This window comes from Phocoena sinus, chromosome 3, assembly GCF_008692025.1.
Source record: "Phocoena sinus isolate mPhoSin1 chromosome 3, mPhoSin1.pri, whole genome shotgun sequence".
In the NCBI taxonomy this organism is placed as follows: domain Eukaryota; kingdom Metazoa; phylum Chordata; class Mammalia; order Artiodactyla; family Phocoenidae; genus Phocoena; species Phocoena sinus.
Genome location: NC_045765.1, coordinates 153,520,046 through 153,539,002, shown reverse-complemented (window position 1 = coordinate 153,539,002; position 18,957 = coordinate 153,520,046). Strand labels below are relative to the sequence as shown.

The following is an 18,957-nucleotide window of genomic DNA, read 5'->3' as shown; positions in this document are numbered from 1 at the left end:
ATAAGAACAGCATCACTTGTGTGATTTCCTGCTGAAGATTCATAACCCAAATCTAATCATGAGGAATCATCAGACACACACAAATTGAGGAACATTTCAGAAGACAAGTGGCCTGTAATCTTCAAAAGTGTCAGGATCATGAAATCAAAGAAATATTGAGAACTTTTATCAGAAGACAGAAAGAAACCAGAGGCATGACAACTAAATGCAATGTATGATTGTGAACTGCCTTGCTTTTCTGTAAAGGATGCTATTGGAATAAGTGGCAAAATTTGAATGGGGTCTGAGGTAGATGTTTATAATCCATCAATGTTAATTTCCTGATTTTGATGGTGTGTTGTGGTTATATAGGAGAATATCTTTGTTTGAAGGAAATAAACACTAAATTATTTGGTTGTGGAATAAAATGATTTAGAGAGAAAATAAGAGAATGAAAGGAGTTGTTTCCAAGAAGAGATCAGAACAATGAGGGAAACAACTCAGAAGACAAAAATAAATAAATAATTTAACTTCATACAAATAATCGAATAATCTGTTTACAGATACATACTCAAATGGTAAAATACAACATATACTAGGGAAAATATATTTGCAACTCATAATAAAACTCATAGGAAGAGGGCTTCCCTGGTGGCACAGTGGTTGAGAGTCCGCCTGCCGATGCAGGTGACACGGGTTCGTGCCCCGGTTCGGGAAGATCCCACATGCTGTGGAGTGGCTAGGTCCATGAGCCATGGCCGCTGAGCCTGCACTTCCGGAGCCTGTGCTCCACAACGGGAGAGGCCACAACAGTGAGAGGCCCGCATACCACACACACACAAAAAAAAAACCTCATAGGAAGAGACTCCATTTTCAGACACAGTAGAGAAGCTATTTGGAAAAACTTATGTTCAAAACAATTGAAAATGCTGGAGAGAATATAAACAACAGTTCCTTTAAAGTAGTAAAGACAAGATGTCAGAACAAAATGTAACAGGAAGTAAACACCTAGGTCAGTAAGTAGAACAGCAGATCGTAAAGCTGCGCTTTCTATGAGAATATGTTTATAGGAGAAAACTTGCTTTTCAGCTTTGTCGCACTTCTTGGGTAAGAGGTACACATATCAAGGCCAAAGATGTAGACTCAACATTCAAACATTAAACAGTTAAAACAAGTTTCTCATGCTATGGAACTGGAGAGAAAATTACCTTACCGTAAGCAAAACTAGAGGAATAAAGGAAAGAAAATACATAAGTAACTAAAGGTAAAGAAAAAATAACTGGCCCTCGCCAGTAAGAAGCTGGCCCTCGCCAAGATTTTGAGCCAGATTAAAAATCTGCAAGTAAACCAGAGAACCCTAAGATTCAAGATAAAACTTGAAAGCAGACAAAAAGGAGCTAAATATCTTCAAAGGAGAAGCAGATTGTCAGCTGATTTCTCAGTAACAACAATCCATTCATAATCCAGGGGACAGAAATGTTCCTTGACGTGGCTGTCACTCTCACATTCTATACCCACAAAAATTAACTTTTTAACACAAAGTCAAAAATATCCTCAGATAAACAAAGCTGAAGATATCATCACCAGCATATCTACTAATGAATATACTTATTTCATAACAAAGGCAAATGATCTCTAATTGAAAGTCGATATGTAAGAAGGAATAGTGAAGAAAATGTAAAATGTGTGAATAAATCTGAACAAACAAGGAACGTAAAAGACAATGACAGTATAAGTCATGTTGGAGGAAAACAGCGCTAAAATATTCTGTGATACTTTTACAAACCAGCATCCAGGTAACGTTATAGATTAAGGGAATTCTTAAAAAGATATTTCACAGAAACAAACTTATAAAGGAGTACGAGAACTTGACGAAGTCATTAAAAAAATCATGTATATGATGAAAAGAATGTAAGCGCGAATCAAACTACTGTAACCTATTTTTATAAAGTAAATGATTTAATTATCAATATTTCTAATCTTTTAAATTACAGCACACTCAATAATATTAGTTTTACCTTTTTTATTTCCTGTAAACTAATAGCAAGAATTAGAAGGGTTTTGGAGCTTTGACAAAAAAAAATTCTAAGGTAACAGAACAGTTTTAATTTTCCCCAATGATTATTAAGATGATGTGGCATGGTTTCAGCATGCAAAGACATTTTTATGGTCCCATATGAACCCACGAAAAGAGGACTTTCTGTACTGTTACTCCTAAAGAAGCCACTAACACAGGCTCACCATACTTTTCTCGTGCGTGTAAAGGGCAGAAAGTAAATATTTTAACATTGAGGGCCACAAACAGCCTCTGCACCATATTCTTCCTCTTTTTCCTCTTTTTCTTAAATCCAGTCTTAAAAACATATACAAATTCTCTTTAGACCATGAGCTAAGAAGCCTTCTGAATTTAGCCCACCAGCTTATTTCAAAACATATTTAACAGATGCCAAAAATACAATTTACAAAATCTAAGTCAAGAAGGAAAGAGAACCTGAGTAGCCCTATAACCATTAAAGAAAATAAGTCAATAGCCCACGTTTCCCTATAATAAAACTATTGTATCAGAAGGTATTTTTTAATGAATTCTAGACAACATTCATGAAAGCATTAATTCAATTACACACTCAAATTATATAAAGTAATAGAAAAAGTGGTAATATTTCCTATCTCATTTTATGTGACTATCATAACTTTGATGTCTAAATACAGTAAAATAGTTAAAAGAGTTTAAAAAGTAATTTTACTGTGTGATATCTTGTATGAAAATGAATGATTTTATAAAAGTAGAAATTGTAAGCAAAGAAAGAGCAAGTGGAATACGATAATGTAAAGTTTTATATCATTACCAAGGTGAACTCTTTCAAAATCTGCAAGTTTAGTTCAAACAGGAAAAATCATTTAAGGTAATTGCTTGGATTAACATATTGAAGGGAAAATAAACAGTTCATTATACGCATACATATATTTGACAATATTTCATATTCACTTATGATTAAAAAACATAAAACACTAGAATTAAAAGGAAATCCCTTAGTCTGATAAAAATACCTTTAAAAACAAACTTAAGAAACTTCACAATTAATGATAAACTGTTGAACATTTAATAAAACTAAGAACAAAATAAAGAGATCCCTCTCATGTCATCTATTCAATATTCTATTGGAGTTTTTAATCAATGCAGAAAGACAAGTAAAAAAAAAATGTTTGTTTTTCTTGATCCCACTCACACTCCTCCCATCAGAGAGTGCTACAAACATCTGCTTCCTTTGCAGCAAGACTCTAATGCTGCCTGTGTGTACTTGCTCCAATTTCTCTCTCTCCATTCCCTCTGAAATGCACTGCAATAAGAATTCCGGGCCCACCACAGCACTGAAACCATAAACACCAAATTCACCTAGAATCTCCATGAAACTAAAGTCAGTGGTCAAATCAGAACTCTCTACCTCCTTGACTTAGCAGCTTTTGACTCAGTTAACACACTCTGTTCTCCAAACATTTTCTTCACCTGTCTTCTAAGACACCCCCAGCTCTTAGGTTCCCTTACAGTTCAAGGAATATTCATTCTCAGTTGTATATGTTGGTTTTTCTTCTTTCCTCCCATATCATCCGTCACCTCACACATGTCTGAATGTGAGTTTGCTTCTAAATACAGCCCTATTTCCACTTCTCACTACATTCACATTCTTAATATCTAACAGTCCCATGACTTTAAATACCAGCTATATGCTGATGGCTTCTAAGAGGTCCCATTTTAGTTTTCCTAAACTTGTATTTGGGCTGGCCAAAAAGTTCCTTCGGGTGTCCATAACATCTTAATGGAAAAGCCTTAACGAACTTTTTGGCCAATCCAACACAATCTCAAAACTCCCTTTATCTTAATACATCTGAAGACGAACTCGAGCTCTTACTCCTAATGCTCTCTAAATAAAAGCAATCAATTTTTCAGTTGCTCAGGCCAAAATGTTTTGAGTCATCTGTTAACAATGCTTCCTAACATCCAGGCATGAATACTACATAGATTTCTATCGTACCAACTTTAAAGCCAGAAGTCAGACTGATATTTTTAAAACTTATTTCATATAACGTCAGTCTTCTGCTAAAAAGTCTACAGTATCTTCCATCTTAGAGTAAAAGTCAAAATCCAATGTCTTGTGTATGAATTTCCTATTGCTACTGTAAAAATAATGACCAACTTAGTGACAAAACACCACAAATTTATTCTCTTGTAGTTCTAGGTCAGAAGTCTATATACAAGGTGTTGGCAGGGCTCTGCTCCTTCTGGAGGCTTCAGATGAGACTGTTTCTTTGCTGTTTCCAGCTTCCAGAGAATGTCTGCATTCCTTGGTTCCTGTTTCTTTCTTCCATCTTCAAAGCTTGTTACTCTAACCTCTGGTTGCATTGTGACATCTCTTTTTTTCTGACTTTAACCCTCTTGCCTCACTCCTATAGGGACCCATGTGATCAAATGGGGATTGCATAGGAAATCCAGGGTATAATCTCCCCCATCTCAAGATCCGCAATTTAATTACAGCTGCAATAGTCTCTTCTTGCTATTTAAAATAACATATAATGAATTCTGAGAATTAGGATGTGGATATCTTTGGGGCAATTATTTTGTCTACCACACTTTGTAGGATCTGGGCATCCTGTTTTCTTTCTGCCCTTCCCTTCTACCACCTGTCCCTTGCCCCCTTTTCTCTAGGCACATGTACCTCCCTGCCCTTTCTTGAATATTCATGAGGAATTTCCTGATTTAGAGCATTTGCAGTAACTATTTCTTCCTGATGCAAAAAATATTCCTCTAACAGCTGCTTAGTTTCACCTTTCACTTCCTCCAAATCCTTTGCTTAAATATCACCTTCTCAGTAAGAAATCACTGACTACCCCACCTGCTCTGTTCCATTCCTCAATATCCCTTACCTTGCTTTCTCTCTTCTTTTCAGATAGTAACCTTCATCATCTAACATACCATAAGAGTAATATATTTATTATGTTTATCTTTAATTTTTTGCATTTCCCACTAAAAATGTGAGCTTCGTGACACAGGGTGTGTTGTCTTTTACTAAGGGGTGTGACCTGGTCACCTAGAGAGTGCCTGAAAAATAACTGGTGCTCCACACCTATTATGGATTTGGGAATGAAGCAATCAATAAGCAAAAAATAGATGACCTGAAGAAACAGTTGATAAAACACTTGAAAAACTTGTTCACAGTAATGAAAGTTCATTGTTATTTAGGAAAATACAAATTAAATCACCAGTTTTGAAAAAAAATTTCTAAAAATGTCAAGCTTGGGTCTCTTTGTAGAACAGAAGAAATTCTCGTATAGTGCCAGTGGGAGCAGGTATTGGTTAAAACTTAAGAAACTAAAATGGTAGTATTTGGAAAAATTGAAGCTAAGCACACACTAGAGATCAGCAATTTTATTCCTAATTATATACTCTGAAGCTATTTGATGTACATAACTATCAGGGTGCATGTATAGAAATGTTCACAGAAGCATTGTTAGTAAAGCCAAAGTAAGGGGAAGGGGCAACATTGTATCTCCATTATTGATAGAATGTATAACTAAATCCAAACACATTCACATAAAGAAATCCTTTGCACAAAAATATGGTTTAATTTCATAAAGCTATTTGAGCAAAAGACACAAAAGAATATATGAACTGTGATTACACTCAATTTCAGAAACATTTAAAACTCCAGCGTGTTGGTTATGAGTGGCTACACAGATGCTCAAACTATAAAGAAAGGCATTATTAACCCCAAATGAATCTTATTGCCACCTTTAGAAAGGAGAAATGATGTTGTTACTAACAGACCCACACAGAGAGTTTCTTAGGGGCCATGAGTTTTCCATTTCTTCATCTGGGTTGAGGTCACCTGATTTGATTTATACTTATTCATTAAAGTTTATATGTGTGTTTTATTCAACTTTCAGCATGTATTACATTTGAAAATGAAAAAAAAGAATTAAAGGTCAATTAATAAGAAGAACTTATGGATCAAAAGAAAAAAACTAGATTATTAACAGAAAAATTGGTGAAGGATATAAACACTCATTTAAAGAAATGTGAGGGCTTCCCTGGTGGCGCAGTGGTTGAGAGTCCGCCTGCCGAGGCAAGGGACACGGGTTCGTGCCCTGGTCCGGGAAGATCCCACATGCCGCGGAGCGGCTGGGCCCGTGAGCCATGGCCGCTGAGCCTGCGCGTCCGGAGCCTGTGCTCCGCAATGGGAGAGGCCACAACATTGAGAGGCCCGTGAACCGCAAAAAAAAAAAAAAAATGGGAAATGCTTTAAACACATGAAGAAATGTTCATTCTCACTTAAAATAAGAGAAATATGTTTTCATTTACAAGATTAAAAAGCTATTAAAAATGATGATAATACAGAGATTGGATACAATGGTGGAGAAATACTTAACTTTCATACCTTGCTGTTGGCATGATAAATTCAAACTACATCAGTGGAGAGCAATTTAGCAATACCTATGAAAGTTTAAAATTTCCAAACTTTGCTTCAGCATTTCACTTCTAGTCATATTCCTAAAGATATACCAGCACTCTGTGAAATAACATGTCATATTATTATATTAATAAATATTTTTAAATGATTAAACGTTCTTCAAAAGAAAAATGTTAAAACAAATTATGATACATCCACTGGAAAGAATACTATGCAGCTACTATTTTTTTTTTTTAATGAAGGATATCTTTATGTCCTGAAATGGAATATGTCCTCAAGTTACATTTTTAACTAAAAACAAACCAACCATGTTTTATAACATGGCATAAAGTACACCACCATTTATGTAAAAACAAAATCATAAATACTTATTAAATAGTTCTATAATGTCTCTTGGAATACGTAGAAAAATACAAAACAAAAACAAAACAGAACTGGTAAATGCAGCTGTTTCTTAGGAGGAGAACTCTGGATGCCTGAGGATCCTGGTGGGAGTCTTAGTTTTAACTATACAACTTATTTTGCCTTTTAAATTTTATTCAAAGTGCATGCATTATCAATTCCACACATAAATTAAATAATAAACACATAACAACTACAAAAATAAATTTGACTTCTCTATGAAGTAGCAGAAATATTCCTGTTACCTATGCAATTTTAGTTTTGTACTGATATCATTCAGAAAAGAAAGTCAGCTAAGTATCCATCATTGTACTGCTTAAATAAGAATATAATTGCTTCTGGTGAAGCAACACATAATATTGATAAAATAAGAATATTACTATTAATAAGGGTGCAATGAGGGGTAATGATGGTTAGTATATACTCTGGAGTCATAATTTCTGGGCTAGAATCCCATCTCTACAAGTTACTTGATTGGTGCCCTTAGACACCTAATTTAGACAAGAAGGACATATTTTCCTTACTTGTAAATAAGAAACAATAAAAACCGGTTGTTGGACTCTTAAGTAATAATAAATAAAATACATTTTAGAGGTATCATTATCAGGATATGTCAGGATGTTTCAGAATATTTTATATTATTTTTAGTTTAATTCTCACATCAAAAAAAACCTATATGTGATAGTTTTTACACTGTTATTTTGCTTCCAGAAGTATGTTAAATATTAGTAGTGAGCAAAGTGGTTTTTTTAAAACTTATTTCACTCCTGTTGGTGATTTAAGTGGGAATACTCTCTTTGTTTAGTAATTATGTATGATGCTGGCTGTCAGCTTAATAGACCAATTTTTAATTTTAATTTTTACCAAGAGTGAGCTCACCTGTTGCACACATTCACATTCTCTCTTTCCGTCCATATAATAACGTCCCATCTCCAGCTCTTCATCATTTCAAACTCTCTCTCACTCCTACTTATTTTATCTTATTGATAACATGCCTATGAGAAACTGATATGTTGCTTCCTTCTGGGCTAAACCAAAGCCATCCGACTCCCATTTATGTCAGATTATTGCAATGGCTCTCTCCTTGGTCCACACTGATCTCTAAATTGCTACAACTTTCTTCTTGATGACTTTGCATCACTCAACAGGATTAGTCATCGATTCTTTGGAATTTTGTTCTCCTTTGGCCTCTATAATAGTCCTAGTCTTGCCTCTCTGCCGCCCCCCTTCTACTTCTTCTTGGATGTGCTCTATCTCTGCCTTTATGTTATTTGACTTACAATCATGTCCTTGACCTTTGCTTTATCTCTTTGTTGTCTCCCTTTGGAAGCTCAGCTCTTAGGAATGCATGTATTCAGTTAGTCCATGATTCACAACTCTATCCCTCTGCTCTGCTGGACTCAGGATAACCCAACACATGCAAACTAGATTTGGTGCTAAGCTTCTTTTTTTTTGCGTTACGCGGGCCTCTCACTGTTGTGGCCTCTCCCATTGCGGAGCACAGGCTCCGGACGCGCAGGCTCAGCGGCCGTGGCTCACGGGCCCAGCCGCTCCGTGGCATGTGGGATCTTCCCGGACTGGGGCACGAACCCATGTCCCCTGCATCGGCAGGCAGACTCTCAACCACTGTGCCACCAGGGAAGCCCAGTGCTAAGCTTTTGATGGTTTGTATATACTGACAGAATTGGTATCAAGGAAAATTGAAAAATTCAGTGGTCTTGGAGTTTTGGCAGGTATTTGGAAGACACAACACTGAACTGAGGAGTTCACTAATGGAATTTAAGCTAAACATCAGCCAAAATAGGAAATGTTCCTTTAGATAAAAGGCTATAATAGTACATATTTTTACAGCTCAATTTCCTACTTGGTAAAACAATTTTAATCCTGGGCTGAGATTTAAGACCTTCATTTAAAATCCTAAATTTAATAGTTTTATGTAATCTATAAATACTTAAAGTATAGCTTTAAAAGTGAGGTTAGTGAAAGAATTTTACTAAAGAGAGACTCTGAAATTTACATAAAGTGCTTTTCGTCTTGTTGATTAGAGTTCTAAGGAGAGAACCAAAGGTTTGTATATTATATCCCAACAAAATCACTGTTCCCTTCTCTAAACTTAGTCCATCTTCCTGGAAACTTTTATGTTTTCTTTATTTTAACTTTTATTTACAATTACCAGGAGCCATGGAATGCAGTTACCCAATTAGCAACACAATAATAATACCACCAACAACAATATTAATAATGATAATAATAATAAATTAAGACTAAATAATATTATTTGATAAAACAAAAGTAGAAATTTAACTACATTATGTGACTATTTAATAATTTACTTCAGAAAATTTATTGAAATGCTCCCTCCTTTTCTATTCATGCTTTCATAAGAAGCAACTGAGAATTTGAATATTTGAACATATTTTAAGTATGAGACATTGATGAGCAAACATAATAACATACATCCACCTTCATTTTCTTTACTGAAAAGTACATTATTCTTTAGTACAAAGGGGACAAAATTTGATTGAATATATAATTGCATATTGTCTCCAAGAAAGAAAATAAGAGGTCTTTGGTAGAAATTCTTAATACTATAATAATAATTTCCCATGCTTCATGACCATTACACACTCACCTGTTACTGATAAATTATATTAAGATGTTTTTTGCAGAGCAAATTTTTATGACATTTCAATACATTTTTCATCTACAGAGATTTCTCTCGAGCTTTACCTAAAAGTCTGGCTCAATTTTCACATAATCTTCATTCAGAGATGACTGTATTTCTTAAAAGTTCTATATTTGAAAAATGATGGGTTAAATTGTAGATTTGGTATTTTTGAACTTTAATATTTTTAAATAATAGGTAAAGTTTTTAAAAGCTTATTCGTCACAGAAAAATACTTTGAGTTGTTTTTTTATTATTATCAATTATTATCATCAAAGTCCTTTCATCTACTTCCAACTATTACTACTCTATGTGAATTAATTGGCCTAAAACCACAGAAATAATACTTTTTAGAAAATAAATTCAAATGTCTTATCTAAAACATAATCCAATAAAACTAAATTCAAGGGACATAACATAGAGAGGTAGATTTTAAAAGATGCTGTGTGACAAACTGAAGAAGGAGGAAAAAGAGATGAAGAAGCCTTCTGTGTGGAGGGGATTATAAAATGGTGAGTACAAAACAGGGATATACAAAAATAAGACTATGATGGGAAAGAAAAGATGGAAACAGCATCTCTGGGTTACTAATTCAAGAGTGAAAAAAGAGTGGAAGGGTGGACTTCTCACAAATCACTAGAGTACAGTAAGGGCAGTGAGTGTGGTAAATGTGTTTAGGTGGTGCGGGTGTACTGTTGTTTCACGAAGGTTATACAGTGACAACACGTTATGTAAATAACTTCATGGAAGAGTTTAGTAAACATATGTTATCACTACTACCAGTAAGAACTTTTAAGTAAAAGAATGATTGTAGTTATTTATATGAGTATACCATACTTAATTCCATTTATCTTTTTAAAAAGAGTTCAATATTTGACACTTTGCTTGAAAATGCTAACAAGAAGTCTATTTCCCATTAAACTGGAAAAAATAGAATGCTTACACATTAAACCCAAATTCAAAACTAATTTCCTAAAGAAAAGTAACTAAAACATAGTAAAGGGCTTCCCTGGTGGCGCAGTGGTTGAGAGTCCGCCTGTCAATGCAGGGGACACGGGTTCGTGCCCCGGTCCGGGAAGATCCCACATGCCGCGGAGCGGCTGGGCCCGTGAGCCATGGCCGCTGAGCCTGCACGTCCGGAGCCTGTGCTCCGCAACGGGAGAGGCCACAACAGTGAGAGGCCTGCGTACCGCCAAAAAAAAAACCATAGTAAAATCTCTATATATGAATAACACGCTATAATGTTAGTATAGAAAACGCTTAAACCAGTGTTACTTGATCACTTACAGGTTAACATGAATTAGCAAGGCTTCCCGAAGGGCTTACAAAATTTTAGATGCACGTTCTTTTTTACAGCCTCTGTTAGTTTCAAAACATCTATGGGTGGTTCTGATGTTCTACCAAGTGTATCTGGAATGCAACTTAAGATCTTCCTGAATACTGCTTTGCTAAAATGTTATAGTGAGCTTTGAGGAGGTGAGCATATTTTTCCAACATAACCTCTGGCTGAAACATTGAGAGATGCATTCTGAGAGTTAAAAACCAAGAGGTGGTCTCCCTGGAAAACATTATCAGGGTTATGCAGTACATACCTCTATTTAAAAATGCTTTAATTACCTCTTGCTTGAGGATTAGTATAAAAAGTCTTTATAAATTCTAATTCAGGATCATCTTTTTTTTGTTGTGGTCTTTACCTATCGGGGAAATAATGTCTATATTCACCCCAAAAGTCCAAATGTCTCCTCATCAGCAAGGTCTTTATTAATCATTTAATTTAAAGGACTTTCTGTTGATGTCTATCAAATCATCCTGATTTATTTTCTTTTAGGACATTTTCTAACTAAAATCACTCACTGTATTAAATTGTTTTGTGCTCAGTCCTTTTATGGTTGTCATTAATAGGGTTCAAATAGAAAATAACTATATACCAAGCCCTCTCCTACTCCCATCTCACCACTAAAGCAGGCCTATCTGTTTGTGTGTGTGTGTGTGTGTGTGTGTGTGTGTGTGTGTGTTTTATGCAGATTCTCTTCATCATGTTTGTATTAAAAAAAAGTCACCTGGAAACTTTTAGTCTCAATAATATTACAGTTTTTAAAAGGTCCCAGAGTGTGTTCCCAGCTCTCTAAACTCTAATAAAACATAAAGTTTTTCCATGAGTTCACTTGAGATTTCCTTCCCCTGTAGGAAAATAGCAGTGGGGAGGTCAGGACAGCTTCTTCTGTCTTAGTTCCAACTACTCCTTCCCCTGTTGCAACCAGGTTTGACTTGATTGTACCTATATTATTAAGGGCAAAACGCATACAGTTGATATTGCCAGACTGTGAATGTTTAAAGTCAAGTTATTCTCTCATGAATAATGTTTTTTCAGTTTCTGGAAGATATCTGTTCTAGAAATTTCCAAGAATCACTTCATTATAAAGCATTGCACATTAAAAAACTCTTCCGAAGAAATAAATAAATAAGAACTTGACTCTCCAGTTTCAACATTTAATAACACACAGATTCGTGTAATACGAATCCCCAAACTATTTTATTTCCACCTATTTACAAGTACTGCAGAAATGAAACATGGCAATATTTGGCACTTACTGTTTTGTTCGAGGCTTTTGGGGTCTGTGCTGTGTCTGAGACAAAAAGAGTCCCATAACTTCCTGTTATCCTGACTTATTATTCTCTCCTTCTCTTAAAGGCAGACATTTTGTGAGTAGAGAAATTATATTTTCACCACAGTACTTAATATCAGAGTAGTACCTGAGTAGTAACAGGTCTTCTAGATATTTGTTGACAGAATGAATAAATAATTCATTCATAGTGGGTGTGTGCAGCTCACAAGTCTACAGAGAAGAATGACCAAGAGACTGGAGCCAAACATATGCTTTAAGAATTAGACAGAATATGAATAGGAAAGTAAGTCTTGAGAGAAATCCAAGTTAGGGAAAGCAAATTCTTACAGCAACTCCAAAGGGAAGAAACATGATGATAATTGAGAGCATATTCAGAAACAAGAACCCAGAAAGAAGTAAAATAAAGACTGAGCTGTTGAGGAAATGTAAAAGGCTCTGGCAAACTAAGGAAGTTGAGGACAGGGCTTCTCAGTCTCAGCACTATTGACATTTAGGACTGGAGGTCTGCCCTATACATTGTAGGATTTTTAGCAGCATCCCTGATCCCTGCCAACTTGAGGCCAGTAGCAACCCCCTCTACATAGTTGTGAAAACAAATAATGTCTCCATATATAGATGAATTTCCCCTGGATGGCAAAATAACCCCCAGTTAGAACCATTAATTCAGGGTATTTTGAACTCATCATGCTCATTAAGGGGCCATGAGGGCAAATAAGACAGTACTAAAGGTATAGAGTTGAGATAGACCAGAAAAATATATGGCTCATTCTATCATTTTCAATCATGGAACAGGTTAGAGTCAGAAAATGAAATATTTAATAGTGAATTGAAATATTGAAAAGTCAAGTGACCAGCAAGACACTTGTGCAAATAAAAGCAGTTGGTTCCAAAGAGAAAAACCTGTTAGGGACAGGGAGAACGTTTCTATTGGCTACTCAGGAAGGGGGATGAAGGTTCATATTGGGTTATAAACTATGGGAGGACAAAGCCATGGTAGACTATGGGGAACCGTGTATCCCTTGGTAGAGGTGAGCTTAAGTAATCATCTAAGGACAGAAGAACTATAAATACCTATAGTATTCTTAATCTGCTAAAATAGAGAGCACAATTATTGCTCTAGCTCTTTGAAGCCATCAATTCTTCAGGAAAAGGGATATGAAATTAAGAAATAATTAAACGTGGTTTCTGTTTTTCAAGAATGCTAAACAACTGAGAACCCAACAAGACTTACAGACAACAATATCATATGATATCGATTATACCTGGAATCTAAAACATGATATAAATTAACTTATGTACGAAACAGATATAGACTCACAGACATTGAAAAAAATCTTATGGTTACCAAAGGGGAAAGGAGGAGGGGAGGGATAAATTAGGAGTTAGGGATTAACGTATACACACTACTATATATAAAATAGATAACCAACAAGGACCTACTGTATAGCACAGGGAATTATACTCAATATTTTGTAATAACCTATAAGGGAAAAGAATCTGAAAATGAATATATATATGTATTATATATATGTATAACTGAATCACTTTGCTGTACACCTGAAACTAACACATCATACATCAACTATACTTCAATTAAAAAAAAAAAAACCTATCATTGGGAAAAGAAAAAAAGAATCTATGTGTCAAATGTATTCTGCATTTATAGAAGGATGATATCAGTGAGGTACTATAAAGTCTGAATGGCCTGGTGGCCCCAAGAATCTCTTTCATGTCCCCACATGGTACATGCTTTCATTATTCCAAGAAGATATAGACAGTTGCCTTGATTATTTACTAAAATTATTATTATGTTTTTACTTCCTGGAGTGAATTATTTTACTATACTGGCTCAGAATCAGGTTTATAATTGTCCAATTACATTATTAATTTTTTGGTGTTTTTTCTTAATCTCTGGTTTTGTTTAAAAATCTATTTTTAACATGCTTTTCTCCACTTGAGAATAATTATTATATAAAGTGTAAAGTTTGTACAGTAAATAAAATTAGTAATTCACTTAGAACTGTATGTTTGTTAACGGCTAAAAGTAAATTCAAGAATATCTAGTTTATTGTCATTATTTATTTGAATATTTGGAAGCCTAAAATTTTGAAATTATCTAGGCAACTGAATCAGGCAATGGGAACCTGTGATAAGAAGTTACATTAGGACATTAATAAAAATAGCTTATAATCACAATGTTTCTTAAATCTTAAATTGGTAAATTTAAAGATATTTATAGAAGGTTGAGATATAAAAGTAACATAGGGCAAAAGTTGATACTTGAAGTTTAAGTTTTAAACCTCTTGCTTTGGAAGGTAAAGAAAGGTTAGCAGGCATTGTCCTATATAGGAAATTTCTTAAAGGTCAATATTCTGATTATCTCACTGAAAAGAAAAAAAAGAAATTACACTAAATATATTTTGGTTTAGAATACATTTGATTGAATGATTTAGAGGAAAATATTTTTTTGCTCATTGAGAGATGAACAAAGAAATGCTTTGAGTTCACTGCTGGTTAGCCAGTTTCTTCATAATAGCCATGGCAGTGACAATTCAGCCACTAGCTTTCTTTCTCTTTTTCTCTTTCTGTCTCTCTTTACTTCTTCTTCTTCTTTATTTTTATATATAAATGGGTTTTTAAATGCTTAAACACTTCACATTTAAAATGTAATCATATAAAAATTATATATATAAGTACATTAAATATATATATATATATAAAATGACTGACATGATCATACTATAGATGAGAAAATGAAGGCCAAGAGAAGTTAATTGATTTCACCACTGAAAGCAAAAACAATGGCAGAAGGAAGTTTACATATAGTTATTCTGATTGGCAGTTATATGCTTTTCCTAAGCTTTCCTCCGCTTTAATCCAATGAGAAGTGAGGGGATTTTCCCTTTGCTTCAACCCCTCAAGCAGTATTGGGTTTTTAATCTAAGAAATTATATGCCATCCATTCTTTGTAGAATTTATTGGCTAATTGTTTGGTATTTAAAAATTTTTGCCCCTCTTCATGCATGTGCTTTTCAGTCTTGTCCCCACTCAACCAGTGTAATTCTCTCCATTGTTCCTACTCTGAGCTCCCACCATGTTTTCCACAACAATGGAGAGTTTATCCGTGTCTTCCCATAAATCTAGTAATTGGGACATGTATTATTCCTACCTGTGAAGTAACCTAGAGACATTGAATCTTTCAGCATCAATATCACATGCCTACTTTAAATGAAGTAAAAACTGAAAGTAGAATTTCTGAAAGGATGAATATGTAATAAATTTATTATAAGTAATGTTGGAAAGAATATCCAGGGAATTTAAAATTTTTTATGCTTCATGAAGAAAATATATCTTAGCCCCCAATTATATTCATTAAAATGTATGTTTATAAAAATATTCTATATCTCATAATTGCCTTTTCGCATATACAAATCTATATGTTTAAAAAAATCTATATGTTTACTTCTAATATAAGATCTTTTTTATTGTGTTTTTTTTTTGTTTGTTTGTTTTTGCGGTACGTGGGCCTCTCACCGCCGCGGCCTCTCCCGTGGACGCGCAGGCTCAGCGGCCATGGCTCACGGGCCCAGCTGCTCCGGGGCATGTGGTATCCTCCCGGACCGGGGCACGAACCCGTGTCCCCTGCATCGGCAGGCGGACTCTCAACCACTGCGCCACCAGGGAAGCCCTAATATAAGATCTTTAATTGTATAAGTAATTAATACAATATAAATACTTAATAAAAAGTAACACACATATGTACTACAAACAAGGGAAATTTAAAAATAACTATTTCACAGGTCATGACATGAATAAATGATAAAAATACAAAATTGACTTCAAATACAAGCAAAAAAACAGATGCTTTGGGTATTAGAGGTAAACTCAGAGCTACAGCATCTAATATATGTCTGTTGATCTGGTAGTTCAGGACATACTTATAGAAGAAACTGGTGAACACATTCCATAAATTCCTTATGCCTCTCCTCATTAAAGAGTTTTCTGGCTTGCTTTTATAGAGCAGAGTAAGGAAGAATAAAATTTGAGTTGCATATCAAGATGCATGTATCTTAAGTATTTACCAGCTTTAATAGCCCACAGTAATTTAAACTCTACATTAAAGAGCTAAGTGGCACCAGATGACTCTGGGAATTCAGTTCAATACAACTCAGGTTAATTCAACCAACTAAATATTAAAATCTACTCTAAGAGCTAGAAACAAAGAGAGATACGAAGTAAAGTTCTTGATTTCAAGTTATTGATATTCTTTGGGGAAAGAACAAATGAAAGTACATAGAAGTACCTTGATTATCACAACAGAGTACATAATGCAATGATAATTCAATTTACCAACATTTATTAAACCCACATTAAGGACTAGGTGAAGGAAAATCTACGCAAATAAACAAATAACTGCTATGTCCAGGAAGAGCCAAATAAATCTATTTATAGTTTCTATGGCTCAGATTTCAGTTATTATATTTTCATAAACTGAAAGTTGCCTATTGCAGCAACCATAAAATTTACCTTAACCCTCTGAGCTCAGGAATTCTATCAGATGACCCTGTGATAAGTCCACTACTGCATGCTTTCCGGTAAAATTGCTTAGGTTGCTGGCTTTTTTCTTCACCTTACAGTCAATATGACATTTAACCTTTAATGTTATTTTTCTCATACTGCCAGACATTTTTTTAAAAAACTGAAATAACTGGAACATGAAAAAACCTATCAAAGTGTTTTAAAAATCAATGAACATGTATTTTCTCAAAAATAGTTCTTCTTAGAAGACAAAAACTTTAAAAGCCCAGTTTTAATTATGTGAAAGAAGCTATTAAAGTTGAGGTTGATGCAAAAGTCGCCAACACAATCATGGATCTATCATAATTTTATACTGTTGACATGTGCTATATGAACATGTGATTATATCTGTTTTCCTTTTGTGTGTTTAACTTTTTTTCTTTGATATAGTTTCATAAACTGTCCATAAAAATAACACTATTAAAATGATTTTTTTCTTTAAGATATTACCTAATTTCGACTAGATTCAGATAGTGCCAAGAAAGAAGACTGGAAATTAATACAATCTAGTGTATAAAAGCATCCATTGTAACTTTTATGTCGTATTTGTCCTTCCAGTCCTAACCAAAGCTCATTTTCCTCACTATCTTTTATAACTGAATAGCATGAAATCGCCTCATGCCATCATATCCCGACAAGTAAACTACTTTTTCCTGCTTGTCTTCCCATTTATTCTTCCCTTATTTAAATGTACCCATGGTAGGACTTTAGAAAAATAAGTAACGCTCATATCTGGAATAAGTTTTCTTATAAGTAAGCATTATTTTGACCTTAGGTCATATTTTTAATGACATTTGTTTTCTCATTCTGTAGAATATTAAACAACTTTTAAATATATCTTTTCTTCCTCACTGAATTCAACGGCAATGTGAAATATATATAGGTATATATATATATATATATATATATATATATATATATGTATTATATACATGCATTGTTATTTTAAATACTAGATTGCCAGATAATTTTCTCTTGATCATTGATTTCTAACTACAAATTCTGAAATTGCAATTTTTAGTTCCTCTTTAATACATGAGGTAGTAGGCAGAATTAATTCTAGTAAATGAATTCATACACTTATAATGCTATATTCATTACATAGTTTTTCAAATTCTAATTTGTATTCCATAAACAAAAACTGCTTTAGGGATATTTAGAGAATCAAATTTGTAAGAATGGCAATCTTGATAACCTTCAAATTTTCTTTATGAGACATATGAAAAACTGGAATGTAAATATTTGCCATTTCAACACAGACTTACCTTGCCTACGTATTGATAATCAGATCCTGTATATTCCTCCAGTAAGAAAAATTGATTCCACATCCAACCACGCTTCTGACGGTGCAGAATTTTGCCATCACTTCTAGGTACGCGTGCACCTAAAATTCTTTTCTGGGGCATAGAAGTCCTTCTGAACATTATCTCTGGAGAACAGAAATGTGGCAGGCATACCCAGAGTAGAAACAGTAGCAAAAATTGATATATTGTCATAGTTCACTTCTTGACAATTCCCAACGTGGATGAAGAAAAAGCAGTCCTATATTATTGGGTTGAATTTTACTGTGTTTCAACTCGTTTCCAGCATTTCATCAATGTTTTGGACATGTTTCCAAAAGCTTCAAACAAATAAACAAATAAAAAAAAGTCAGTTGACAACATTATGAATGTTACCTGTCACTTTAAATTTAACATAACAAATATTAATAATAGTAACCAAAATATTTGCTTTCCCTCTTTTACATAAAATAATTATTAGTTTGGAAACATTATTTACCTAGTAACATGTCTACAATTTATGAAAAGATAATTGTAAATAATTTCTTTCAAACAAATTCTAAAGAAAGGACATATTTAGCTTTTATTTCTTTTGACACTTTACCAGTTTTCAGGAATTATAACCCCTATATAGAGTGGATATGTAGTTAATTTTGCACGTCAACATTTCCAGAGTAACTTAACATAATTAAAATTTTGAAAATAAAATAGTGATTTTAATAAACTACAGGAACTATGCATCTGTCATGCAGTGTAATGATATTTAAATGATTTTTAAACAGCAGCACAGTTTCTTCAAATTTAATCCAGCTCAAAGGTAAAAGTAAAGCCAAAAACAAAACCAAAAAAACTTAGTGTCTTCAGCTGAAGACCTCTCCCTTCTCCCCTCTTAGGTCGGTCTGTGGAACACCTAGAGCTTCATAGAGTAGAAAAAAAAAAATCTCTACTACAGTAAATCAACA

General features: G+C 34.1%; 1 protein-coding gene across 1 annotated transcript in view; it reads right to left on the bottom strand.

Annotated features, from left to right (window-relative positions):
• Positions 1-18,211, bottom strand: part of LOC116751349 (cadherin-10-like) — a 124,047-nt gene extending 105,836 nt beyond the window's left edge. Inside the window, 1 exon segment of the mRNA XM_032627134.1 lies at positions 17,981-18,211. Coding sequence (XP_032483025.1) covers positions 17,981-18,211 — 231 coding nt within the window.
• Positions 18,212-18,957: the final 746 nt, after the last annotated feature.